Source organism: Zalophus californianus, chromosome 15 (assembly GCF_009762305.2).
Source record: "Zalophus californianus isolate mZalCal1 chromosome 15, mZalCal1.pri.v2, whole genome shotgun sequence".
Taxonomy (NCBI): domain Eukaryota; kingdom Metazoa; phylum Chordata; class Mammalia; order Carnivora; family Otariidae; genus Zalophus; species Zalophus californianus.
The window spans coordinates 59,650,526-59,673,779 of NC_045609.1; the positions used below are offsets into that span (position 1 = coordinate 59,650,526).

Sequence of the window (23,254 nt, forward strand, 5' to 3'; positions counted from 1 at the left end):
TAAGGTACGTAGTGTAATGCTTTTATTCAGTAAAAGGTTGGTGCGCATGCTGTTAATAACAATGATGATGGTGGTGGTTGTAGTGATTTACTGAGGTCTTCCAGAGAAAATGCCTTAACTTAAATGATGCTGTTCAAATGATATTATCCCTTTTTGTGAAGCCAACTACAAACCAAATAGATCTTGCTTTTTAGAGTAGATTTAGGTTCAAAGCAAAATTGAATGGAAGGTATAGAGATTTCCCATATACCCTTGCCTCTGCATATGGACAGGCTTCTCTATATCAAAATCCCCCACCAGAGTGGCCCATTTACTATAATCAATGAACCTACATTGACACATTATTATTCAAAGTCCATACTTTCCATTAGGTGTTGTACATTATATGGGTTTGGACAAATGTATAATGACATGTATCTACCATAATATTGTCATATAGAGTATTTCCACTGTCTTAAAAATTCTCTGCACACCACCTACTCAACTCCCTCTCCTCCCAGATCCCTGGCAACCACTGATCCTTTTACTATCTGCATAGTTTTGCCTTTCTCAAAATGTCATACAGTAAGAATCATACAATAGGTAGCCCTTTCAGATTTGCTTCTTCCTTGAAAGGTAATTTTTATAACCCGTCTAGAGGACCAAGTAAGTATTTTGAAATTCCACTAGAGAATACAAAGATGATTACTATCAGTGATTGTGTAAGATTATTTATATATGTTATCTCCATAAGATAAGTATTATTCTCTTTGTTCTACCAAAAGGAAGTACCCAATGTCACAAAACCAGTAAGTGGCAGAGGTATTTGAATCCAGTTTGTCTGACTCCAATGTTTATATCTTTCCATTATGCCACAGTGTTTACCCTAATACCAAATATGGGTCCTAGAGCATCTGAACTCAGTCATAGGAACTGACAGGGAAAAGCACACTGATAAAGATGCATTTCCAAATACATGTCATTGAAGCTCTTAGAAGACAGCCTCCTGATGGAACAACACAAAACCACTGTATTTTGTGTCAGATTTTATGGCTAGGATTTGCATCCTTTTCATTAGGCAGGAGAGCTTAGCACACAGGCTAGCAAAATTACAAGGGTTTAGTTCAATGTTTCTTAACCTTTTTTGGCATTATCCCTCAACTTAGGGGCATCTTTAGACATTTTCTTCCCAATCACCCCTCACCCCAATTAAATTTTAATAGCACATTAATACTACATTTGTTTATGTACTGTGGCCTTTTCCAGGGCCAAAAACTTTTGCAATATCTAAGTTGGTTTTTTTCTTTTTTTCTTTTTCTTTTCTTTTCTTTTTTTTTTTTTTTGCCCTCCAAGAAACTATTTCTACTCCCTTGGGGGTATATCATCGCCACTGAGAATATATAGTCTAGTGGCAGATGGTCAGAGCTCAGGGAGGCTGACAGGGAGCTGAGATGCCAGGGAGGTTGAGGTCAGAACCTTGGAGAGTGCCAAAGTAGCCCTACTGAGACCATGCCCAAGGCTCATGATTGCCTCTAGTTTTGCCTGAAAGAAGAAAGAGGCCTGGGAGAGGATGGGGGGTAGGAAGCTAGTAACAGTACCCTTTTACTACATGTCAGAAGCATCAAAATGTAAAGGCCCTCAGAGCCCTAGGCACATGCAGTTCTCCCTTCCCAGGAACTTCCCTTCTTTTCACCTTCCTTTCAAGGAGCTAAATCCTCCTCATCTTTCAGCTTCTGGCTCAGATATCACTTCCCCTGCTGTTCTCATAGATTTCCCAAATCTGAATACAACTGAATTGCATCACAGAACTCTGTACTGGCCATATGCCCATGGAGAATTTTGTCCAGTACTGGGCATCATGTAGGGAGCCCTTCATATAGGGAGGGCATCAGGTCTGGATACAAGGGTGGCGACCATTATGGAATATTTTTTACCATATGCCTATTTATTTACTGGTACTAGTTACTCTTTACTGGGGTAATGACTTCAGGAATATTATCTCATGTGAACCTCATATAACCTTATTGGATTGGATAGGTATGGATTAGGAAACTGAAACTCAGTTAAACCGAAATTAAGCAACTTGCTCAAGTTTCCTCAACTGGTGAATGGTAGAGCCTGGTGTTTGTACCCAAGTCTGTGTAAATTCAGAGCCTCTACCTTCAATCTATAATTCTTTGACTCTATCCTTCCATGGTGCACTTGTTCTATCCTTTCACTTGGTACTCTCAAATCAGACACCAAACCTTTCCAGTTTGTGTCTGTAGCTAGAACTTCAAATAAGCTTCCTTCAATGCCTGAGGCATGGTGGTCTCTCACGTGGGAGAATCTTAGCTGCATTGACCACAACTACACCACTTGCATCTTTAGCCCTTTTATTGGGATTCTGAGCTCTAAGGCCTGCTGAACCTTTCTCCTTCTGCTTTTAAAGAAATGGGGATCAGACCTAGCCTAACAACCACGTGAAACCCACCAAACTATTTTTCGTTCCAAATAGAAAGGAACCGTTCCCCACTTTTTATAGAAGGGTAAAAACTTCCACTTGCCAACAGAACTTGGTGGCTGCTGAGTTGGTGTCAGGAACGTGAACTTAAAGATTATATTTCCCTTGCAACTCTTGACAAAGTAACTTTAACTGCTTTCTAACAATCTGTCTTCTTCTCCTGAACTCAGTGACAAGTTCTTTTTAATCAAAACATCTTAAGCCGAAAAGGTAATCAACCCCAGGACATAGCTGGCTCACAGATAGATGCTGTCTCCTCAGGCATTGCTGTGGAAGTGTGTATACAGATGTTGTACACATAGATGCTTCTCACAGCCAGAGGTACACAGAGACAGATGTTACTCACAGAGACAGATGTCCAGCAGGAACATGATGTATATTAACAGCTCCCGCAGGGTGGTTTTGACGTAAAGCTCCCGGTTCTCAGCTGTGTTCTCAGTCAGGGTTGTTCCCCAAAGTCCTAAGGGACAGAGATGCCTAGGATCGCTAGCAGCAGGTTCCTCCCAGGTGCCCAACCCACCAGTCCCTGGATTTTACTCCTATTTCTACCCCCGCCCTTTGCTCACCCATCACCATGTATCTTGGCTGAATCTGGCTACTCTAGCCACACTCAAGCCCGCCCTCCTTCATCAAACACCCTGAGGTAGACAGTGGAAAAGACATTGGGTAGCAGAGAATGAAGACATGGAAAGGAGGTCCTTGTTTCAGGTGGGACAGTCTAGGGGATCATCACAAACATGTCCTCCTTCAAGCTAACTCCCTCCGTACCCTTCTCATCTCTCCCCTAAAGCTTTTCGGGACTCCCTTCCTAACTCCAGTATCCCATGAGAACCCTCCTCCCACCAGGTACCTCTGATGCCACGACAGATCTGGAAGCAGCAGCTGGATACCAGGGTCCTATAGGCTTTCTCCTGGGATCCATCTTCAGGCTTTTTGGGTTGGGGCTGGGGGGGCACTGCATTGGAGATGGTGCAGATCCTCAGTGTCCCACGTGGGGAGGGGGGACCACTGTAGGCAAGGTTGTCCCAGGCTCCACTCCCCATCTTTTGGAGCTCTTGCCCCTCAGGACTTTCCACAGCATTCATGGGGAATGAGGTAGGGGGCCTGGCACTGCAGGTACCCACTGTCCCCTGAAGAAAGTGGGAGCAAAGACACAGCCCAGTCTAGACAGCAGAAGGCAGAGGAGTGGAGAGCAGCTGGTCTCAGGAAGCCTCTGCTTCCTGCCTTTTGTAGTGGGAATCTGTCCCCATTGGGGGAGGGGCAGGCGGGAGGGTGTGGGGAATGGCTTTCAGTCCCATCAGGGGCTCTCTCTCTCTTCGTCTAGCTTCAAGACAAGGGGTGGAAGGGAGCTGGAAGGCAGGGGTTTGGCAGGAGAGAGAGAAGCCTGGGAGGGAGATGTGGCGACTGGGGTGGAAGGAAGGAGGGGTGAGAGAGGCCGGTGCTGGGGGGGGGGAGGGCTGTTTACAGAAGGGGCCTGGTGGGGGGGTGGTCCCAGTCAGACAGAAGAGGAGATGAGAGAGCAGTGGGAGGGGCTGGCGGACTCCAGCCGGTCTGGGCGAATTTCCACTAAAAGCTCCTGAAAGGGCCGCCATGGATTGGGCTGCAGGCCAAGGCCGGGGACAGGAGACTGAAAAGTGCTCTTTCCCTTCCAGGCTCATTCAATGGCGTCTGAGGCTCCTTTAATGTCTCACCTTGAGCTGTCCCCTGGTGGGGTGGAAAAAGGGGGGCTCCCCTTCCTCACTCCATCCCTATAGCTGGGCGAAAAGCTAGTGGCAGGAGGAGCCTCTGTTTCAGACACTTAAGGGTCAGGGTCTCTGACTGCTGTTGAGGTTGGCGGGGTGGGGGGGGGGCACTAAAGTTCCAGATTATCTGTATCCTTCTGAGGTCTGCCCTCATACGGCTTACAAGGGAACTACACTGACAGAAATGTGTTCCTTAAGGGTGTGGGGCTCAGCCCAGGGAAGAGCCTAAACCCTGCTTGGGAGAATGCGTGAGAGAGCAAAGAGCAAGGACAGTGGGGCTTGGGACTCCTTAAGAGGAGTGGATGTGTGGACCTAGCTCAGCCGACAACTTTATCTTAGGGCTTGTAGTATTGGACTGAGGCCTATTAAGCATGAGTATTGGACTGAGGACTATTAAGCAGGACTGAGGACTATTAACTATGAGAGGTATCTGAACTGATCTGCTTTCTTTTCAATCTCAGGTGTCTGTGCCCCCAGCACATCTCTGCCTAGGCCCTGCTCCGGCCTCTGATCACTTGTCCAAGCTCCCCTAAAAGCATGTGCTGTGGCCCAGAATGGTACTGGCCCCACAGGGGCAGGGGTTACCTTCTCCTTGATGGCTGCAGTGGGGGCTGCCCTCTCACCAACTGCTGGTTCCCCATCTGGGCCACTCTATTGCCCCACTTGACCGAAGCCCACGTTCCCCCCTCAGTAAAACACCAGCCTAGTGGAAGTCACCAGTCCTGAGTGTCCCCATAAGGAGATCCTGATCCCAGACAACCCAAGGCTGGCCTCGGGCCCTTGATAAATAGGTACTTTCCAAAACCCAGCTGTCTTACCCCTGGCTCTGAAGCATGCATCTCTTGCCCCAGGCCCAGATACTGTTAGGGAATTAACTCTGTCTGGGCTGGAGTTAAGGCCTCTCTGTGAGCTTCCCTAGATGGAAGAGTTTCATCTCTACATTTTAGCGGCTAATGAGACATATTCCAAGGTGCTTTTTATCTTTGGAAAGACAAAAGATCATTTTGTGTGAAATCAGCTGATAGGGAAGGAACCGGAGCTGCTGCCTCTCACCTACAAGCTTTTCAAACAATTGCAAAAGGACTCCTTGCTTGCAAAACTGAACATTAAGACAGAGGTAATGAACAGGAAGCTAGCAGCATAGTTCAAAGAAGCAGCAAGAGGAACAGGAGATGGTTTCGGATTCCTTGGGGGATAATTTTATATTCTGAGAGAGGCTTGTGATCAACAAGGTTTTGGATAGACTCAAAGAGGTTCATCAGGCGACAGGTCCCACACCCTTGTGACGTTAAGGCCAGAGCTGGACTGCTTTATTCACAGTCACCCACAGAGGAAACATTGCTTTGCCCTGCTCAGTCTTGAGTATTCCCCACGTGTGTGGATCAACGCATAATACCCCCGGAAGCACAGGTTACATAACTAGCTTGAGAAATTTTCTCAAAAGGTGCTGGGCATTCCTAGGTTATTTAGTCTTACTCAAGAAGTCCTAAATATGGTAATCAAGTGGGAGCTCCTGATGCTTTTGTCTGGCAGTTCTTTGTGTCCTCAAGTTTCTGTGGCACTTGGTTTTTCCTGAGTGGCCAGTTAATAAGGGCAACCAGTATCAGAGTCCTGTGGCTCAGGTTGCCTTTTAGCAATTCAGCAAAACCCAAGAGGGATGACCTTGAAACCCAAACTCCCGGTTTAACTTTTGGTTCAGCAACTTACTAACTGTATAGTTCCGGGCAAGTCCCTTTGAAACTTAGTTTATATATCTACAAAGTGTTCCAATTAAAGCCTGCCCTGCTGACCTGAAGGACTGTTTTAGGATTCAAACAGTAGATATAGAAACCATTATAAACTGTGTGCTGTAAAGCACCAAACAAATTTAGTTATCTTACCACAGCACCCATCCTTGCGTACCCCACTCGTCCACAGCAATTCATGTTTCAGGGAGATACCTTCAGTCAGGACTCTGTTGTCATTATCTCTGAGAGACAAGGGTCCCAGAACCCTCTGTATCCACCCCCATTCCATTCCAGCTGACAACAGCAGAGTGGAATGATGGCATTTCACCTGGAGACTATTATAACAGTAGTCTGGAAAGAAAATAACTCTTAGAAGAGTTTCATGAGGACATGGCAAGACTTGCTGTCCATCAGAACCCAAAACACTTCTTTACCATGATGCCTCTTAGCCTACTTGGTGAATTGGTCCCATTGCTTCACTGGGATACATTTTTTGGTTGCATGCTATCCTATTGCACACACCAGAAAAAGATTACTACATTTCTGTCCCCAATACACTCCTTTTTCATGCCATGCCCATCCTAGCCAGGCTCCTCAGTGCCACTCAGATCCACTAGGTCCTGACAAAGAGCCCAGAGACAGCAAAGGCCGTGGGATAGAAACTTGTAGCTCATTTTCCTGTAAGTTCTCCATGTAAATTTCCCCCAGGAGAAACCACCTTCCATATTCTAGAGAAAGGAACCTTGGGGTGACTCACGGTCCACATTCTACAGAGAGAAGCTTCAAATCACCTTCTGTGTCTTACATAGTGACCCTCAACCTTTTCCACCCCAATAAACATAAACAATAGAGCACACTCTATAAGTAACAATGGCTCACTATGGCAATGATTCTCAATGGAAGACACTGGAGATCACTCATCTATAAGAAAACCCTGCACGTAAGGGCTTACCCTTCACCAGTATACCACCGGTCACCTGCAAGGCAAAAATACCGAAATCTGAGTAGCTGAAGTTTTCAGCAACAAACACAGTGGACCAAGCAAACTGACATGAGAAGGCTAATCCCAAGGGAGTCCCCCCTCCCTGTTTTTGTACAATAAACATCATAGCATTGTGCTAGGGGCCTCCACAAGCCACAGCTCCTTAGAACAGACAACCCAGATCCATTGGAAGATTCAGGTGTATGAAGTCGTGTTGCAGCTGTCCCAGCCCAGAAGGCCAAGAAAATAGCATTTTGTTGTATTTCATCAGGGACCTCACAGAGAGGCTGGAGGAGATCCACTTCCCTCATCAAAATGACCCACTTCAGTCTTTTACTTCCTTCCTGTGACCCCCTGGATTTAACAAGTCCTGCTGGAATACATTTTGCATCTTCCGTCTCTCCAAAGAGAACTTTTTTTTTTAAAGATTTTATTTATTTATTTGACAGAGAGAGAGAGAGACAGAGAGAGAGGGAACACAAGCAGGGGGAGTGGGAGAGGGAGAAGCAGGCTTCCCGCGGAGCAGGGAGCCTGATGCGGGGCTCGATCCCAGGACCCCGGGATCATGGCCTGAGCCGAAGGCAGACGCTTAACGACTGAGCCACCCAGGCGCCCCAAAGAGAACCTCTTTAAATGAACCCTTCAGCTTTCCTCCCATTTCTAGAGACCCCTGCTGGACAACTATCCCCGTTTGCCCATGCCTTCTACAGAGGATTGGACAGGTAGAGGGGACCAACCAAACCCAGGCGGTGGGAGACATCTGATGCTATCAACAAAAATAAGGAAGTTAGTCTTCAGTTGCCTGGAAACTTGGGTCTGAGGCCGTGGTCATGCCCCCTGCTGAGTGTAGTCCAGACATGGAGTACTCACATGGTCTTGAAGTAATCAGTCAGCGTTATCACTTCCAGGCAGAGCCCCAGCTGGGGCAGGCACGGTTTTGTATAGGATGGTGAGTGTCAGCCCAGCCTCCTGCTAGAGAAGGTGGAGTGGGGGAGGAGAGAGCTTCATGTGAATTGGAGACAGCAGGCTAGAAAGAAAGGAGGGAGGTGGAGGGGGAAGAAAGGCACGGGAGAGAAGGGGAATTATGGGAAAGACGACTTGAGAGAACAAGGTTCTTTCCTTCAGAGCAACTCACCAAATTTCACGGGAGACTTGGCTGACTGAATGTCCCAAGCCTGTGAAGACGGGAGACTGGAGCACCTGGGCAAATCCCCCCGGCGCTCACCCTTCCAGCATCATTTCAGGGTCTCAGGGCAATCACCCAACACACCCCCTTGTCCCAGCTGCTGAGGGCCCCATCACAGGGAACACATATTTTTCCACCTTGAGTCCTCATTCCAGTCATAATTCAGTCCACAGGTATTTGCTGAACGCTGACTATACAGGAGGGACTCTGGGATAAGCAGCAAATAAGATCATCAGGGCCCCTGCCTCATAGAACTTAGATTCTGGCTAAGAAGATAGGCATCAAGCAAATACACAGATAACTTAGGATTTGTAATCATAAACAGTGCTGCAAGGGAGGAGTACAGGGAGCTACGAGACAATGCAGCAGGAGACCTAAGGTTCTAAGGCAAATGAGGAATAGAATCATGATTTCTACCTCTCTTCCCCCTTCTTGGCCCTGCAGCAAACAGGGTTTTCTGAGATTCAGAAATGTTTTACTGCTACTATCCACAAGGAAACAGACTGAGTTAAATGACCAAACAAGGAAAAGGTTATGACAATGCAAGAAATGTTACAACTTACGGTAACCTTTATCCCTCATGGTTACGGGCACATGAGTGGAGCTCAGCTTGAAGGCTTGCTTTAGATTCCTTCTGAGCACATGGAATCCAACCACTTTTCATTCCTGAAATCGATTATCTCCTTGATACCTGGGAAAGAGGCAGAAATTAATAAGAGAGCTAAAGTAGTAAAACTACAAAGCGATGAAAAATTTCCCAAGGTAAAGGCTTTACAGGTGTATACTTATCTCCAGGCTCACCAAGTTGCATACATTAAAGATGTATAACTTTTTGTATGTCAATCATACCTCAATAAAGGTCAGTACTGCAATTTTTTTTTTAATTTCCTGAATGGGAGTTTGGAATCAAGAGCTTAAGTTTCTTTTATTCTGTTCACCCTATACTCCCAAATCTAGAAATCTATCCTAATGTTTCAATCAGCGTAATTGATAATAAGTTTTTAAAGGTGAAAAAGAGGAAGCTCAAATATCCAACAATAGAAAAAATATTAGATAAATAAGGATACAGGTTTGAAAAATACCTGTGAGTTAAGGATGTCGTTCTTTTTAAAGGGCAGGCAGGCCTCATAAGAAGGAGAGAGTAATGTGTTTATGGTTTGTTAGTTCTTCTTTCTTTGGGGGCTAGAACTTGCTCTTCCTGCCCCATCTCCTTGAGAAGAGAGAACTTATATGGACTTGGATTCCCCCCAAGAAACATAGGACCCATCCAGCCTTCTTTTCCCCTCACCTTGAGGTGGATTTTGGATGACACAAAAAGAAGCAGTTTTAGTATTAGAAAAGCCTAACTGGAAATTCTCACCCTGAACTCACCCAGAACTGCATGTGATGCGGTACTGCCATTCATTAAAACCGACTGGAAATTTGGGGAAAAAAAAAAAAGATACATACACATGATGGGTTGTTGTGCAGAAATCAACAATTTGAGTAGTATTTAATGTCATGAGAAAATGCTCATCATAATTCTGGCATATATAGAGTCCATATTTTATATGTAAATTATATTTGGATGCATTAAAAAAGGTCTAATTTTAAAGAATTTAACAACATAGTAGTGATAGCTCTGGGTGAATGCTTTTTATTTTGCTAATTTTTGTTTTATTTTGTTTATTTTATTTTCATTAATTTTTTTCTACGGTGATTATGAGTACTTTCATATTCAGAAAAAAGGTATTTTTATGAAAGCCAGTAGTCAGTAGTTATTATGTTCATAAAGACTTGAGGTGCATTTTCATCTTAGACTCACAGAATCTCTTGGGTGGCTGTCTTCACCACACTAGCTCTCCACATCAGCCAGGAAATATGACAGTTCATTTTTTGACATGAGAGTCATCCATGCAATCACTTCGCTTTTCACCCGTTTGCTCCAAGACTTTGTATTAATTGCTACTTCCTTGGAGACTACAATTAGGGAAGAATATGGGTGAAGCATGCGATGAGTATGAGAATAGCTGCCATGAGAAATACAGCATCTAACAGCAGCTCTGAGGAAGAAAGGTAACTGGGGTGGCAAGTGGAAAGAAAGGTCAAGAAAGGAAATTTGAAACGAATAGCATTGAAATGGATTTTGAGGGGCGCCTGGGTGCCTCAGTCAGTTAAGCGTTTACCCTCAGCTCAGGTCATGATCCCAGAGTCCTGGGATCCAGCCCAGTGTTGGGCTTTCTGCTCTGCAGGGAGCCTGCTTCTCCCTCTCCCTCTGCCTGCCGCTCCCCCTGCCTGTGCTCTCTCTCTCTGTGTGTCAAATAAATAAAATCCTTAAAAAAAAATGAAGTGGACTTTGGATGACATCCTTTGGAAAAGGAGGACAAATATTTTAAGAGACTAAAAGAAAGCATAGTTACCGTTTATTAACCACCCACATGGCAGACGCCTTATAGTGAATTCTATTAGTTAATTCTCACACAATCCAATGGAGTAGACTTTTGTCGTTCCATTTTACAGGTGAGGATCTGAGAGATAAATTGTGCTGGAATCCATCTTTGAGTCAGATCTGTCTGTCTACACTGAATGACTTCCTGGGTGTCATCCACATGGGGATAGCAGTGTGTGCAAAATCCGGCAGGTGGAAACATTGCTTGCTCTTGTGGAAGAAGAGTCCCACTGTGCTCACTGGAGAATAAGAAAGAAGCCTGGAAAGAGGATTGGGAGTGAATATGGAAGGCCTCAAATGCCAGACATTTAATTCATTCAGGCAACAGAAATTCAACTGGATTCAGGCAAATGAAAGACAAAGAAAGCTTCCAAACAGAGGAATGAAATGAAAGCTATATTTTATGAAACCTAATCGGACAATAAGTGTTTGCTCTGGGGGGAGATTGGAAGCCAGGACATCAGTTGAAAGTTTGCGGGGCTAGTTTAGGGACAGGAATGAAAGCCTGAATGATGATGGTTACAGATGAATAGAAAAGAATGGGAAGATATGTGAGGCCTCTCAGAGGCAGAACCTGCAGGAATTAGCACCTGACTGGAGATAGGGTACAAGGGAGAGCAAAATCAAAGCGGCTTCAAGGTCTCAAACCCCTACACCTGGAAGGTCAGTGATGCTATTAATGGGGTGGGCAGGAGGAGAGGGATCAAAAGTAGCTTTCAGGGGCGCCTGGGTGGCTCCGTCATTAGGCGTCTGCCTTCGGCTCAGGTCATGATCCCAGGGTCCTGGAATCAAGCCCCACATCGGGCTCCCTGCTCAGTGCGAAGCCTGCTTCTCCCTCTCCCACTCCCCCTGCTTGTGTTCCCTCTCTCGCTGTGTCTCTCTCTGTCAAATAAATAAATAAAATCTTAAAAAAAATAAGGTTTCAGCATGAGATTCAACTTTAGGTATGTGTGAGTCTAAAGTGTTAATGGAGGGCACCTGGGTGGCTCAGTCAGTTGAGCGTCTGCCTTCGGCTTGGGTCATGATCCCAGCGTCCTGGAATGGAGTCCCGCATCGGACTCCCTGCTAAGCAGGGAGTCTGCTCTTCCCTCACCCTCTCCCTCTGCCTCTCTCTCCGTCTCTAATGAATAAATTAATAAAATCTTTTTAAAAATATTTAAGAAATAAAGTGTTAATGGGACACTCAGATGTTGAAATTTGAGGGCTCACTGGACAATTTGGGTTAGAGTTTGAGACAGTAATAAACACTGGTGAGAGTGATGGTGCAGCTAGACGTGTTTATTGGAGCCACAGGAACAGTTGAAATTGCCAAAGGATTGCATGAAGGGAGAAAGGAACTGAAGTTGAGGGGGAAGGAAGAGGAGCCAGAAAGGGAGAGAAAGAGCCGTAAGAGAGGCAGGAGGAGAACCAAGAGTTTTCAAGACACAAAAGTCAGAGGAGGAGTATTTTAAGAAGGGAGTGATTATTGACTGTACCAAACAGTGCTAAAAGATCAAGTGTTCTGATAAATTAAAAGCCTTCAGATGCTTAGACTAGAATCTCTCAGGTGACCTTGGAAATTGAGAAGGCTGTGGATGCCTGATTTGGAGAAGTGGGGGTGTTGAGGTTAAAGAGTGGATGGTGAGACAATAAAAGAAGTGGCTCCATTTAACTACACAAGTAATTTATTAAGTATTTACTGAATACGTGCTCTATGAACTTCTTGCGTATCTGCTTGGGGATGTCCTAAGAAACCAAGACCAACCATCCTCATCTTCATGTCCTAAAAGCTTCCCTTGATTCCAACTCCTATTATGGTGCTGGATTTTATTTTTTTATAGATTTTTTTTTAAGATTTAATTTATTTATTTGACAGAGAGAGACACAGCAAGAGAGGTAACACAAGCAGGGGGAGTGGGAGAGGGAGAAGCAAGGTTCCCACTGAGCAGGGATCCCGATGCAGGGCTCAATCCCAGGACCCTGGGATCATGACCTGAGCCGAAGGCGGACGCCTAACTGCTGAGCCTCCCAGGTGCTCCCATGATGCTGGTTTTTAAAAAAAAACAGCTTTATTGAGATATAATTCACATACCATACAATTCACCCATTTAAAGTATACAATAATTTTCCGTGTGTTCCCAGATATGTGCAACTATGGTGCTAATTTTAAAGGAAAAACACTTGGGCATACGGTTCAGAAGTCAACACCTACAATTAATGTTGCAAACAAGGGAGAAGGGGAACACAACAAATTCTCCGCTGGCACCCTCTCCAGCAGAATCACAGAACAGAGTGGGAAGATGCCTAGGGGCTTTGCCTACCATGGCCACCAGGTGGCAGCAGAAGCGCCGCCCTCCGTCAGTCAGAGCCAAACAGGTTGGAGAGATTGGCATTCAGAGGGTCCAGAGACCATTCCTCTTCCCAGCTCCTTCCTGTTGTTTATTCTTTTCTTCTAGATAACTCTAAAGATTCACGACAGGTCCCGCTAACAGGTCCTAACCCACAGGGATTTATCATTCTGGAGACCTAGTAGACTTCTGTGTTGCTCTGAGTCTTCTGAGACACAGACACCAAGGCTGGGAGGCCGTTGTAAGGTTCTGAGGAAGGAAACAGCTGTGAGAGAAAACTGGGCAGGCGCCCAGGAAGGCTAGGAGAGCTGTCAGACCGTGAGGTGAGTCTGCCCCTGAGTGAAGGAGAGAGTGTGGGAAGGTTGGGTGGATTTCTGCGGCAGAGTTAGTCTAAAAAATTTTTGCCAAGGCCTTCAGCAAGCCAAAATAAACCATCAGGGGAGTTCAGTGTCTCGCAGGTTGGGGCCCACCTTAGTATCCTTGCTCAGCTCAATTAGTGGCCGGGCAGCTCCTAGGAAGGGGAAGTTCCCAGGCTGCTCACCTGGAAGTCTGGTCCAGGTAAATGATCTTGGTCAATTATTCATAGTTGGAGGTCCATGAAACCCATTCTCATGGCCTCCACACCTTCTTTTGAAGAAGGGACAGCCCTAGCCCTCAGGCAGCCCTCACTCTACCAAGTGTCATCTGTGTTCCCCGCCTCTGAGAGGGACAATTCAATCCCCACCTCTCACCTACCCCCACCAGAGACTAGGCTACTCCCATACCTTGCATCTGACTCTGTTCCTGCTCTCCCGGATTAATCCAGATACAACCATCCTCCCAAGCAAGCCGTACCTTTTCATGCCTCTGTCTTTGGTTCCTTCTTGCTGATAAACCTGGAAACTTGAAGGCGGTGACAGGACTAGCAGTGTGTTGAATTTAGTCCTGACGCATGGGCCCAGGAGTCAGCCTGTCTTGTCAGGAAGCTGATAGGCCAGCACCAGGCCCCATCCCTTCCCTGGGGTCCCCACTGCCTCAGGTGACACTGCCCAGGCACCTGAGTTGTTGGCAGTGTGGTTCTGGCCTTGGTCAAGGCCAAGTACATACATAATAGGGCAGCCGTAGCTTTGCCAAGCAGTCCAGAGGTAGCTGGACCAACCGTAGGTGGACCAGCTGTAGCTTTGCCAGGTAGCTCTTGGGGGTTCAGGATGAAGAAGCTGGCACTTGTCTAGGGAAACCAGAGGTTTGGTAAGGAGGGTGTTAGGGGAGAAGACTACTGGGTATCCAGCATGACAGGGACCGACTGGGTCAATGGCCCCTGTGGGCCTCCCTGAGTGCCCTTGGGGCTGAGGGGCCTGCTGCATATGGGGCTCTGGGTTTGGCTCCTCTCTTCCCTTGGCTGGTTCTCAGCTAAAAGACAGGCTTGGGAGGGTTGGGATGAATACTGCTGGCTCTCTGGGCTGCTTCTTGAAAGGAGGGCATGGGGAAACCAACAATTCTGCCAGAGTATGTCTGGGCCAGATGACTTTGCAAATCCTGAGTCTTCAAGGTAAATAAAAGGCAAAAATTCCAGGCTTTAAAAGGGAATCCAGCCAGGGGTGTGTGGGTGGCTCAGTTAGTTAAGCATCTGCCTTTGGCTCAGGTCATGATCCCAGGATCCTGGGAGTCCCACATGTAGGCTCCCTGCTCAGTGGGGACTCTCCCTCTACCCTAAGTCCTCCCTCTACCCCTCCCCCTCTGCTCATGCTCTGTCTCTCACTCTCTCTCAAATAAATAAATAAAATATTTTAAAAAGGGAGGGAATCCAGCCAAATCCTGTTGTGGGAGCAGCAGAGAAATAGCCTGGAAATCCACCATATTATATTATTTTATACCTTAAATGTCAAAGGCAAGGCTGAAGGCAAGCATGGGATTTTCCCTTTTCCCTCTTGGGCAGGGAGAGTGGAGAAAAAAGGTAATATGGCAAGTGGCGTAGAAGGAAGATGCCTCTGGGTAACCAGGGGGCCTTCAGACTGTAATTTGCCTAGGGGCCAGACCTTAGGTTCCAGGGTTTATGGAGCCTGGATGGGACCATGGGGGCAGGGGTGGGTGGTGGCAGGGCAGAAGAGAGATGGGACCCATCAAGTCTCCCACCCACTCTCTGCTTAGCATGTTTGTTCTGTGCTTGGAAGGAACTCCTTGCTGGATAGTATGTGAAGTACCTACTACACACCCAGCAGCTATACTATTCCTACCATATCACACCCTTCTGCCCAAGCCCTGAGCTGGCACAACTTTCCTGAGCCTTGCAAAATAAGGTTAAATATAGGGGTAAATATTAATAGACAGTCAAAGCACTTAGCACAGCGCACATAAGTAGACACTAAAAGAATGCTAAGTGGGTCTGTTTCAAGCCCATCCTCTCCCCCTAACCAGGTCTAAAGCACCTTTGTTAGGAAGGGTGAACCTGTACTCCACATCTTATGTTCACACTGTGCCATGAGCAGACATTATCTTGCCCAAATGTCTCTGTGCTTTGTCTTGTTTCTCTTAGAAATCTGTGAGCTCCCTAGGGGTGGGACAGAACTCTGGCTCCATTCTCCTCACAGCAGAGCACAGCTCTGACTTTCTGCTGGGCACATGGAGGCTCGGTCAACACTCAATCCCCAGGTGCACACTGGTTCAGAGGAACAGCATGGGCAAGCAGCAGGCTCTTGGCTGGAAAAGGCTAGCAGAGAGGACACAGAGGGAAGCCTGGCTCGGGACACAGCCAGCAGCCCTCTGGACCCTGTGCCCCACTCAGTGGCTGTGTCAGTGCAAAGCAGAGGTGACATCAGCTATGGAAGTGGTTATTATCAGGCAAAGGGAAGGCCATGGGAGATAAAACTATCTGTGCTCCCTGGCATGGGATTGAAGGGGGAAATGTTGTGGGGTTGGGGCTCAGTTCTAACAGGAGCCTGCAGGGAGCTACAGAAAGGGAGCAAAAGGGGAGGAGAGAAACAAGAGTGGGGGGGGAAGGGTTGGCAATGGCTTGGGTCCTGGCCCTTTCACTTGTGGGAGGGAGGCACTGGTTTGGAATTCTGGAATACTGATGGTGATGCCCTCGGGGCACTCTTAGCAGCTAAGGGAAGCAACTGGGCATATACTTCTCTCTGACCACAGAAGAAAGGCTGAGGCCCCCCTCTCCTCTTCCCACTTTGGCTCAGAGCAGAATCAGGACAAGGAAGACTTTGCTTCACCTCATATGTTATGGGAGCTGCTGGGCCTGTATCTGTCCTGTATCCTGTGCGGTCCATCTATATGGAATCCTCAAATGTGGGGTTGCCTTCCCAGGATGGGGAAAGATGCCCTGCAGCAGGTCAGACCACCACAGAAATCTCCAGCCTGGCCAGGTCTGTGATCTTCTTGTCCCCAGGGTCTTACCTACCCAGTCTGTCACTCCCTAGGTCACATATTATGACCCAAGATATTAAGCATTCCAAATCACACTATCTCATCTGGAAACATACCCCAAAGTCCTGGGGATAGATAGTATGGCCTGGTAGAGGCCCTTCCCCTGGTATGTAAACCTGCACATGTGAACACAAGTCCAGAAGATATGCTCAAAGAACCTAGTCAGTGGGGTAGGGGTTTAGAGTCTCTATCCTTCTTCTAGGCACATTGACTAATCAACTGCCCATTTTCACTTTCACCCTAGATGGCCCCATGGGATTTACCACCACCATCTCCTCCAGAAAGTCTTCCCTGCTTCTCCCAACCTGGTCTGCTGTGGACCACTTCTCACTGTGTGCTAAGCTCCATCATCCAGTCATAAGGATCTCCTCCTCTATGGTGATTGCCCAAGGTCAGGAGCTCCTTATGACCTCAGCACTTAGCACCATGCCTACGACCATGTGATGTTCCATAAACGTTCAATGAAGGTAAGAACCAACATAGTCATGGAGGTGTGGGGGCCCCATCTCTTACTTCAGTCAAGCACCTCCAGAAGCCAGTGGTGCCAGGACAGGATCGAGAAGGGCAGACCAGCCTGGGCCCCTCTCCTCTGGGAAGGAAGAGGGGAGTCCACTCACCCTAGCTCTCTGGGTTGTCTGCTGCCTGTGACTCAGCTTGGGCCAAGGGACAGGGAAGATTCCAAAGACCAAGAGGGTCCTTCCCCCATCTCTCCACACAGAGAACTGTCTGGGGCAAACGCCGGGCCAGATGCAGGAGCTGGCTTCCCTCCCTTCTCCACATTGACTGTATCACATGGGAAAGCCTGAGGTCAGAGTTGCAGGACCATTGTATACAGTGCTAGCCTCTTGCCCTGCTGCCACGATGCCATGGGCAGTGTGGATGGACAAATACAGGGGGCTGGTCGGATCACAACCGGTCTCGGTGTGCTTGTTTATTTGAGCAAGCTGACACTTTAATCTCAGGACCTAGAAGGGCTGAGCCAAAGCAGCTGGGAGAAGGCTCGTGTCCAACACCTATAGGTCATGGGGGAGGAGATGGGCCTGGTCTCTCTGACTCATGGGGTAGGGACTTAGGTCAAGGGAATGTATCACCTTTACTTATATACACCCAGAGTTGACTTAGATCTGTGTTTTAAAGTGTCAGAGTGTGAGGAAAGAGAAGGTAGGAAGGACAGAGCTAGAGGGCGCTGGGCCAGGGGCCAGGGGTGAGTTGCCTGAATGCCTCTGGGGCTCCCAGCCGGTGTTCCTGGGGCCTTCCCTCCCCAGGCTCAGAGCCTTATGGATGTTGCTGGCCTCTCTTTGCAGGGAGCCCGGAAGGGCAAAAGGAAGGGAACGTCAAGTGGGCTGTCCAAGTTGCATGAAGATCTGTGAGCATTCCTCCGCTCAGCCCCCCACCCCCATTTGACATCTGGCTGGGGACGCTCACAGACCCACAAGGTAGGCTTTCCACAAGGACCAGACCCCATCACTGAGCTGCAGCTCCATCTTGCTCTTCCTTTCTGCAACCTAATGCGCCATACGTCCATGGATGTGTCCCCGAGCTCCCTCTCCCTGAATGGGTCAAGAAGAGAACAGGGAGGCCAAACTGTCCCCAGGGATGGGGCCCATCCATGTCATGAGGCAGCATTCATAAGAATCACAAGATGTCCTGGGATGAAGGTCATTCATGTGCAGAAAGCCATTCACAGGGGCCCTAATCCTGTCCCCAAACACCTGGGAGATTGATTGACCCTGGGGAGGGAAGCACATGATGATCCAAGTCGGCCTGCCCCCATTTCACAGAAGAGAAACTGAGTGACAAAGCATTGAAAGAACAAACGTGGGAGCAGAGTTGGAAGAAAGAAACAGGCCCTGGAATCTTCCTAGTTTCCCTCCTCCCAAGGGGCAGCTTATGACTACAGTGTCACCCCGTTGCCTAACAGTGGCCTAGGGAAAGAAACTGAAACCTACAAAGGGTGTGGTTTTGATGGCCACAATGCCACGCAGCATCGGTACCATGATGCCCAAGACTTGGGGTCTTCCACGTGAGTCCAGGAAGCAGGGACCAGCACACAGTGTGTACCCAGACATTTCAGAACCCTTGGCTAGGCCATGTCAGAGTCACCAGAGGGACTGCCTTGACAGACCTGGCAGCTGATTTTGCAGCAAAGAGTAACTCACAGCCATGGAGGTGAGATGGGGAGAAGCAGCAAGCTGCTTCTTCAAAGCCCAGGGAAGCTCTGGGACCCCTCCCAGAGGGGTGGAAGGCTCCCCTTCAAGGGAGATCATGGCTTCCCAGGGAAGTCTTCCCCCACCCCTTCACTGGGCCACTTCCACCGTGAAGCCCAAAGCCACGCTTGGGGCCATGAGGTCATGAAAGGGAGGCGATGCCACTGAGAAGTGCCCACCCATTCAGGAGACAGAGCAGTCTCTCTCGTCTCCTCTGACAGTGACCTGCCTGGGGTCACGTCCTTCCTTTGTCAGGGAGAGGAATTTTGACAGGACAATCATCTTTGCCCTCCCAGCAGTGCCCTCTCAGAAGAGTCCTCTGACTGCCCACCCTTCCATCAGGCGTCCCTACAAGACAAAGATCAAGTAGATGTAGCAGTGCAATTGCTGGGTGTCGTTCAGCTGCCAGGACTCTGATGGGAAGCAAAAGCAAGTCAGAGTTAGGGCACAGGATTCCTCAGAAAGATCGCTATCCCTGATAGAAGCCAGGAAGTTTGGGAGGTCAGGTGGAGAGACGCGGGCTGCTCTGGTGAGCTCTGCCCTCAGGCTGTCCCCTGCAACTGTGTGCAATCTACAAATCAACATCACCTGATGGAGGTTCTGCCCGTTCTGGGCCAGGCTCTGAGCACATCCGTGAGGGCAAGTCTTGATTACAATATTTGTTCCTCACAGGGGAGCCAGAAAAGTCATAGGCTAGCAGCAACTCAGCTAGGAAACTTATAAGACCCACACACTGAAGCACCAGGCTTATAGGGCAAAAGGAGAGCAACAGGAAGGAAGGGAGGCGGGGGAAGGAAGGAAGGAAGGAAGGAAGGAAGGGAAGGAGGGAGGGAGGGAGGGAGGGAGGGAGGGACCTTTGGGTTCCTGTTGAGCAAAGGTGATGCCCAGAATCTGCAAAGTTCCTGCTTTTAGTAGAACTATTACTTTAAATCCCCTTATCCTTTTCCCCCCTGCACCTGAGCTTCTGTGTTTATTTTGTTAATTATCTCTCCCACTGGAATGTAGGCTCCATGAGGGCAAGAACATGGAGCTAACTCACCAGGGATACCAGCTTCCAGAACAGTGCCTGCCTGTTTAGTAGGGGCTCGATAGATATGTATTGTGTTTTGAATGAATGGATGAAGCAAGCAACTTCTAGGACTCCCTTTCCTGGCTACATACTCTGGTTCCCAACCCTTCCTAGCCGGGTTGAGGTAAATTCACCATACACTGAAACGTGCACCTCATAGGCGTTCAGTTTGATGATCTTGAACAATTGTATCTATTCAGATAACTGCCACCCAAAGCAGGATATGGAACGTGTCTATGACCAAAGTCTTTCCTCTGGCCCATTTCCAGATCAAGGCCCCTTATCCTGAGCAACCACTTTCTGACTTCTCTCCCTGGAGATTAGTTTTTCCTGCCACCAGATTTCATACAAAGGGAACGAGCCGTTATGCCCTTTCAGCGGCTAGCTTCTTTGCTGTGCATGTTTTTGAGACTCATCCATGTTGTTGCATGTCTCTGCTGTCCATTCTCTTCCATTCGGAGTGTCTGTGCTTGATGAATAGCCCATCAGTTGCTTATCTGGTTTCCTATGGGCAAGCTTTGGGGATGTTTCCCCTTTGGGGCAATAAGGAATGAAGCTGCAATGGATTTTCTTGTACAAGTCTTCTTGTGGACGCGGGTTTTCATTTCACTTGAGGAAATTCCTAGGAGTGGAATTAATGATTCTCAGGATAGACGAATGTTCAACATTACAAAAAAATTGCCAACCTATTTTCCCAAGTGGTTGTGACATCTCATGCTTCCACCAGCAATGGATGAGCGTTTTAGTTCTTTCACGTGCTCACCACCATTTACTTACTGTTCTCAGTCTTTTAAATTCACTCATTCCAGTGAGTATGTAGCGTTACTCACTGTAGCTTTTTTTCAGACATACTCTTATTGAGATATAATTTACATACCCTCCCGTTTACCCACGTAAGTTGTACAACTGGTGGCTTTAACTATAGTCACAATGTGGTGCATCCATCAGCACCATCACTTTCAGAACACTTTCATTACCCCAGGAAGGGTAATGTACTCCTTAGCCTTCAACCCCCTTCTTCAATCTCCCTCCTAACTCCCTCCAAGCCTTAGGCCACCCTTAATCTACTCCATTTTTATAGATTTCCCCATCCCGGACATTTCCTGTAAATGGGATAAGAAAGTGTGTGGTCTTTTGTGGTAGGTTTCTCTCACTTAGCATTGTATTTTTGAGGTTCATGTACATTGTGGCTTGTACCAGCACTTCATCACCATTATTATTATTGCTGAATAAGAGTCATTTGTAAAAACATACCACATCTTATTTATCCATTACTCATTCGATGGACATTTGTGTTGTCTCCACTTTTTCTATTATGAATACTGCTGGATGAATATTTGTGTACAAGTTTCTGTGGAGACATATGTTTTCATTTCTCTTGGGTATATACCTGAGTGGAACTGCTGGATCAGATAGTGACTCCAGGTTTAGCCTTTGAGGAGCTGCCAAATGTTTTCAAGAGTGACTGTACCACCATTGCACTACCGGCTATTTACCCCAAAGATACAAATGTAGTGAGCCGAAGGGGCACCTGCACCCTAACGTTTATAGCAGCAATGGTCCAGAATAGCCAAACTAGGGAAAGAGCCCAGATGTCCATCGACAGATGAATGGCTAAGGATGTGGTGTATAGATATATACAATGGAATATTATGCAGCCACCAAAAATGCAATCCTGCCATTTGCAACGACGTGGATGGAACTAGAGGGTATTGATTATGCTAAGCAAAATAAGTCAATCAGAGAAAGACAATTATCGTGTTATCTCACTCATAGGTGGAATTTGAGAAACAAGGCAGAGGATCATAGGGGAAGAGAAGAAAAACTGAACCAAGACGGAACCAGGGAGGGAGACAAACCATAAGAGACTCTTAATCTCAGGAAACAAACTGAGGGTTGCTGGAGTGGAGGAGGGTGGGAGGGATGGGCTGGCTGGGTGATGGACACTGGGGACGGTATGTGCTATGGTGAGTGCTGTGTATTGTGTAAGACTGATGAATCACAAACTGTACCCTGAAACAAATAATACATAAAAAAGAAAAGAGTGGCTGTATCATTTCACAATCTTACCAGCAGTGTATGAGGATTCCAGTTTCCCCACATCTTTGCCAGCACTTGTACTGTCTTTTTAAAGAAGACACCCTAAGTATAAAGTATCTCATGATGGTTTTGACTTGCATTTCCCTGATGAGGATAATGAGATTGAGCATCTGTTCTTGTGCTTATAGACCATTTGTGAGTCTTCATTGGAGAAGTGTCTATTCAATTTTTACTTGGGTCATTTGTCTTTTTATTATGGAGTTGCAAGAGTTCTTTGTATGTTCTACGCAGAAGTCCCTTACCAGATATGTGATAGGCAAACATTTTCTCCCATTCCGTGGGCTGTCTTTTCTTTTACGTGATAATATCCTCCGAAGCACAAAAGTTTTTAATCTTGACAAAGTCCAAATTATCTATTTTTTCTTTTTCCTTAGGTGTAATAACTGAGACTAGTGATGTTGAACAATTTTGATGTGCTCATTGATTCATTTTTGTATCTTCTTTTGTGAAGTGTCTATTCATATCTTCTGCCACTTTTCTTATTGAGTTGTTTATCTTCCTTTTTTTTTTTTTTTAAAGATTTTATTTACTTATTTGACAGAGACACAGCAAGAGAGGGAACACAAGCCGGGGAAAAGGGAGAGGGAGAAGCAGGCTTCCCGCGGAGCAGGGAGCCCATGCGGGGCTTGATCCCAGGACCCTGGGATCATGACCTGAGCCGAAGGCAGACGCTTAACGACTGAGCCACCCAGGAGCCCATGAGTTGTTTGTCTTCTTATGTGCTGTGATATATGTCCCCATTCTCTGGCTTATCTATTTGTTTTCTTAATATTTTTTTTGATACCAGAAAATTTTAACTTTCATGAAGTCTAATTTATCCATTTTTTCCCCTATGATTATTGCTCTCTGTGTTCTGTCCAAAAAATCTTTTTTACCAGAGGGTCACAGAGATAGTGCCTTGTGGCCTTATATACAAACTTTATGGCTGTGAGTTTTGCATTTAGCACTATGATCAAATTAATTTTTGTGTAAAGTGAGTTGAGGTTGAGGTTCATTTATTCTGTATGGATATACAGTTGTTGCAGCAATATTTGTTAAAGAGACTTTCCCTCCCATGTTCTATTGACCTGGGAACTTGGTTAAAAAAAATAAATAAATAAACAGTTAACCATATATGTATATTTCTGAAATTTCTAGTTCATTTCATCGACCTACTTGTCTCTACCACACTCTCTTTACTACTGTAGCTTTATAGTCAGTCCTGAAATAAAATAGTTTCATTCCTCCAGCTTTGTTCCTTTTCAAGATTGTTTTTGCCGTTCTAGGCAGTTTGCATTTCCACTTGGGTTTTAGAATCAGCTAACCTATTTTTTTTTAAGATTTTATTTATTTATTTGATGGAGAGAGAGACAGCGAGAGAGGGAACACAAGCAGGGGGAGTGGTAGAGGGAGAAGTAGGCTTCCCGCCGAGCAGGGAGTCCGATGCGGGGCTCGACCCCAGGACCCTGGGATCATGACCTGAGCGGAAGGCAGATGCTTAATGGCTGAGCCAAGCAGGCACCCCCTATTTCTTTAAAACAAAAAACAAAACAAAACAAAACCCTGTTGGATTTTTATAGGGATTAATCTACAGAACAATATGGAGTCTTCCCA

The 23,254-nt window shown here is 46.7% G+C and overlaps 1 protein-coding gene and 1 long non-coding RNA gene across 6 annotated transcripts in view; one reads left to right on the forward strand and one right to left on the reverse strand.

Annotated features, from left to right (window-relative positions):
• The window catches only part of PKD2L1 (polycystin 2 like 1, transient receptor potential cation channel), a 42,596-nt gene extending 25,600 nt beyond the window's left edge, over positions 1-16,996 (reverse strand). Inside the window, exons 1-5 of one of the 5 annotated variants that reach the window (XM_027594253.1) lie at positions 16,903-16,996; positions 8,683-8,810; positions 7,804-7,905; positions 3,333-3,612; positions 2,829-2,942 (exon numbers count right to left, since the gene is read on the reverse strand). In XM_027594253.1, coding sequence (XP_027450054.1) covers positions 2,829-2,942; positions 3,333-3,567 — 349 coding nt within the window. In that variant the 5' untranslated portion in view covers positions 3,568-3,612; positions 7,804-7,905; positions 8,683-8,810; positions 16,903-16,996. Of the gene's footprint in view, positions 1-2,828; positions 2,960-3,332; positions 3,839-7,803; positions 7,906-8,068; positions 8,564-8,682; positions 8,811-16,902 lie in introns of those variants that run through there. The other 4 variants (XM_027594251.1, XM_027594254.1, XM_027594248.1 and 1 more) reach the window with 4 other exon arrangements.
• The window catches only part of LOC113922367, a 50,228-nt gene extending 27,349 nt beyond the window's left edge, over positions 1-22,879 (forward strand). Inside the window, exons 2-4 of the long non-coding RNA XR_003519944.2 lie at positions 16,530-16,752; positions 17,590-17,721; positions 22,203-22,879. This is a non-coding gene — a long non-coding RNA (uncharacterized LOC113922367). The remainder of the gene's footprint in view (positions 1-16,529; positions 16,753-17,589; positions 17,722-22,202) is intronic.
• The last annotated feature ends 375 nt before the right edge of the window (positions 22,880-23,254 follow it).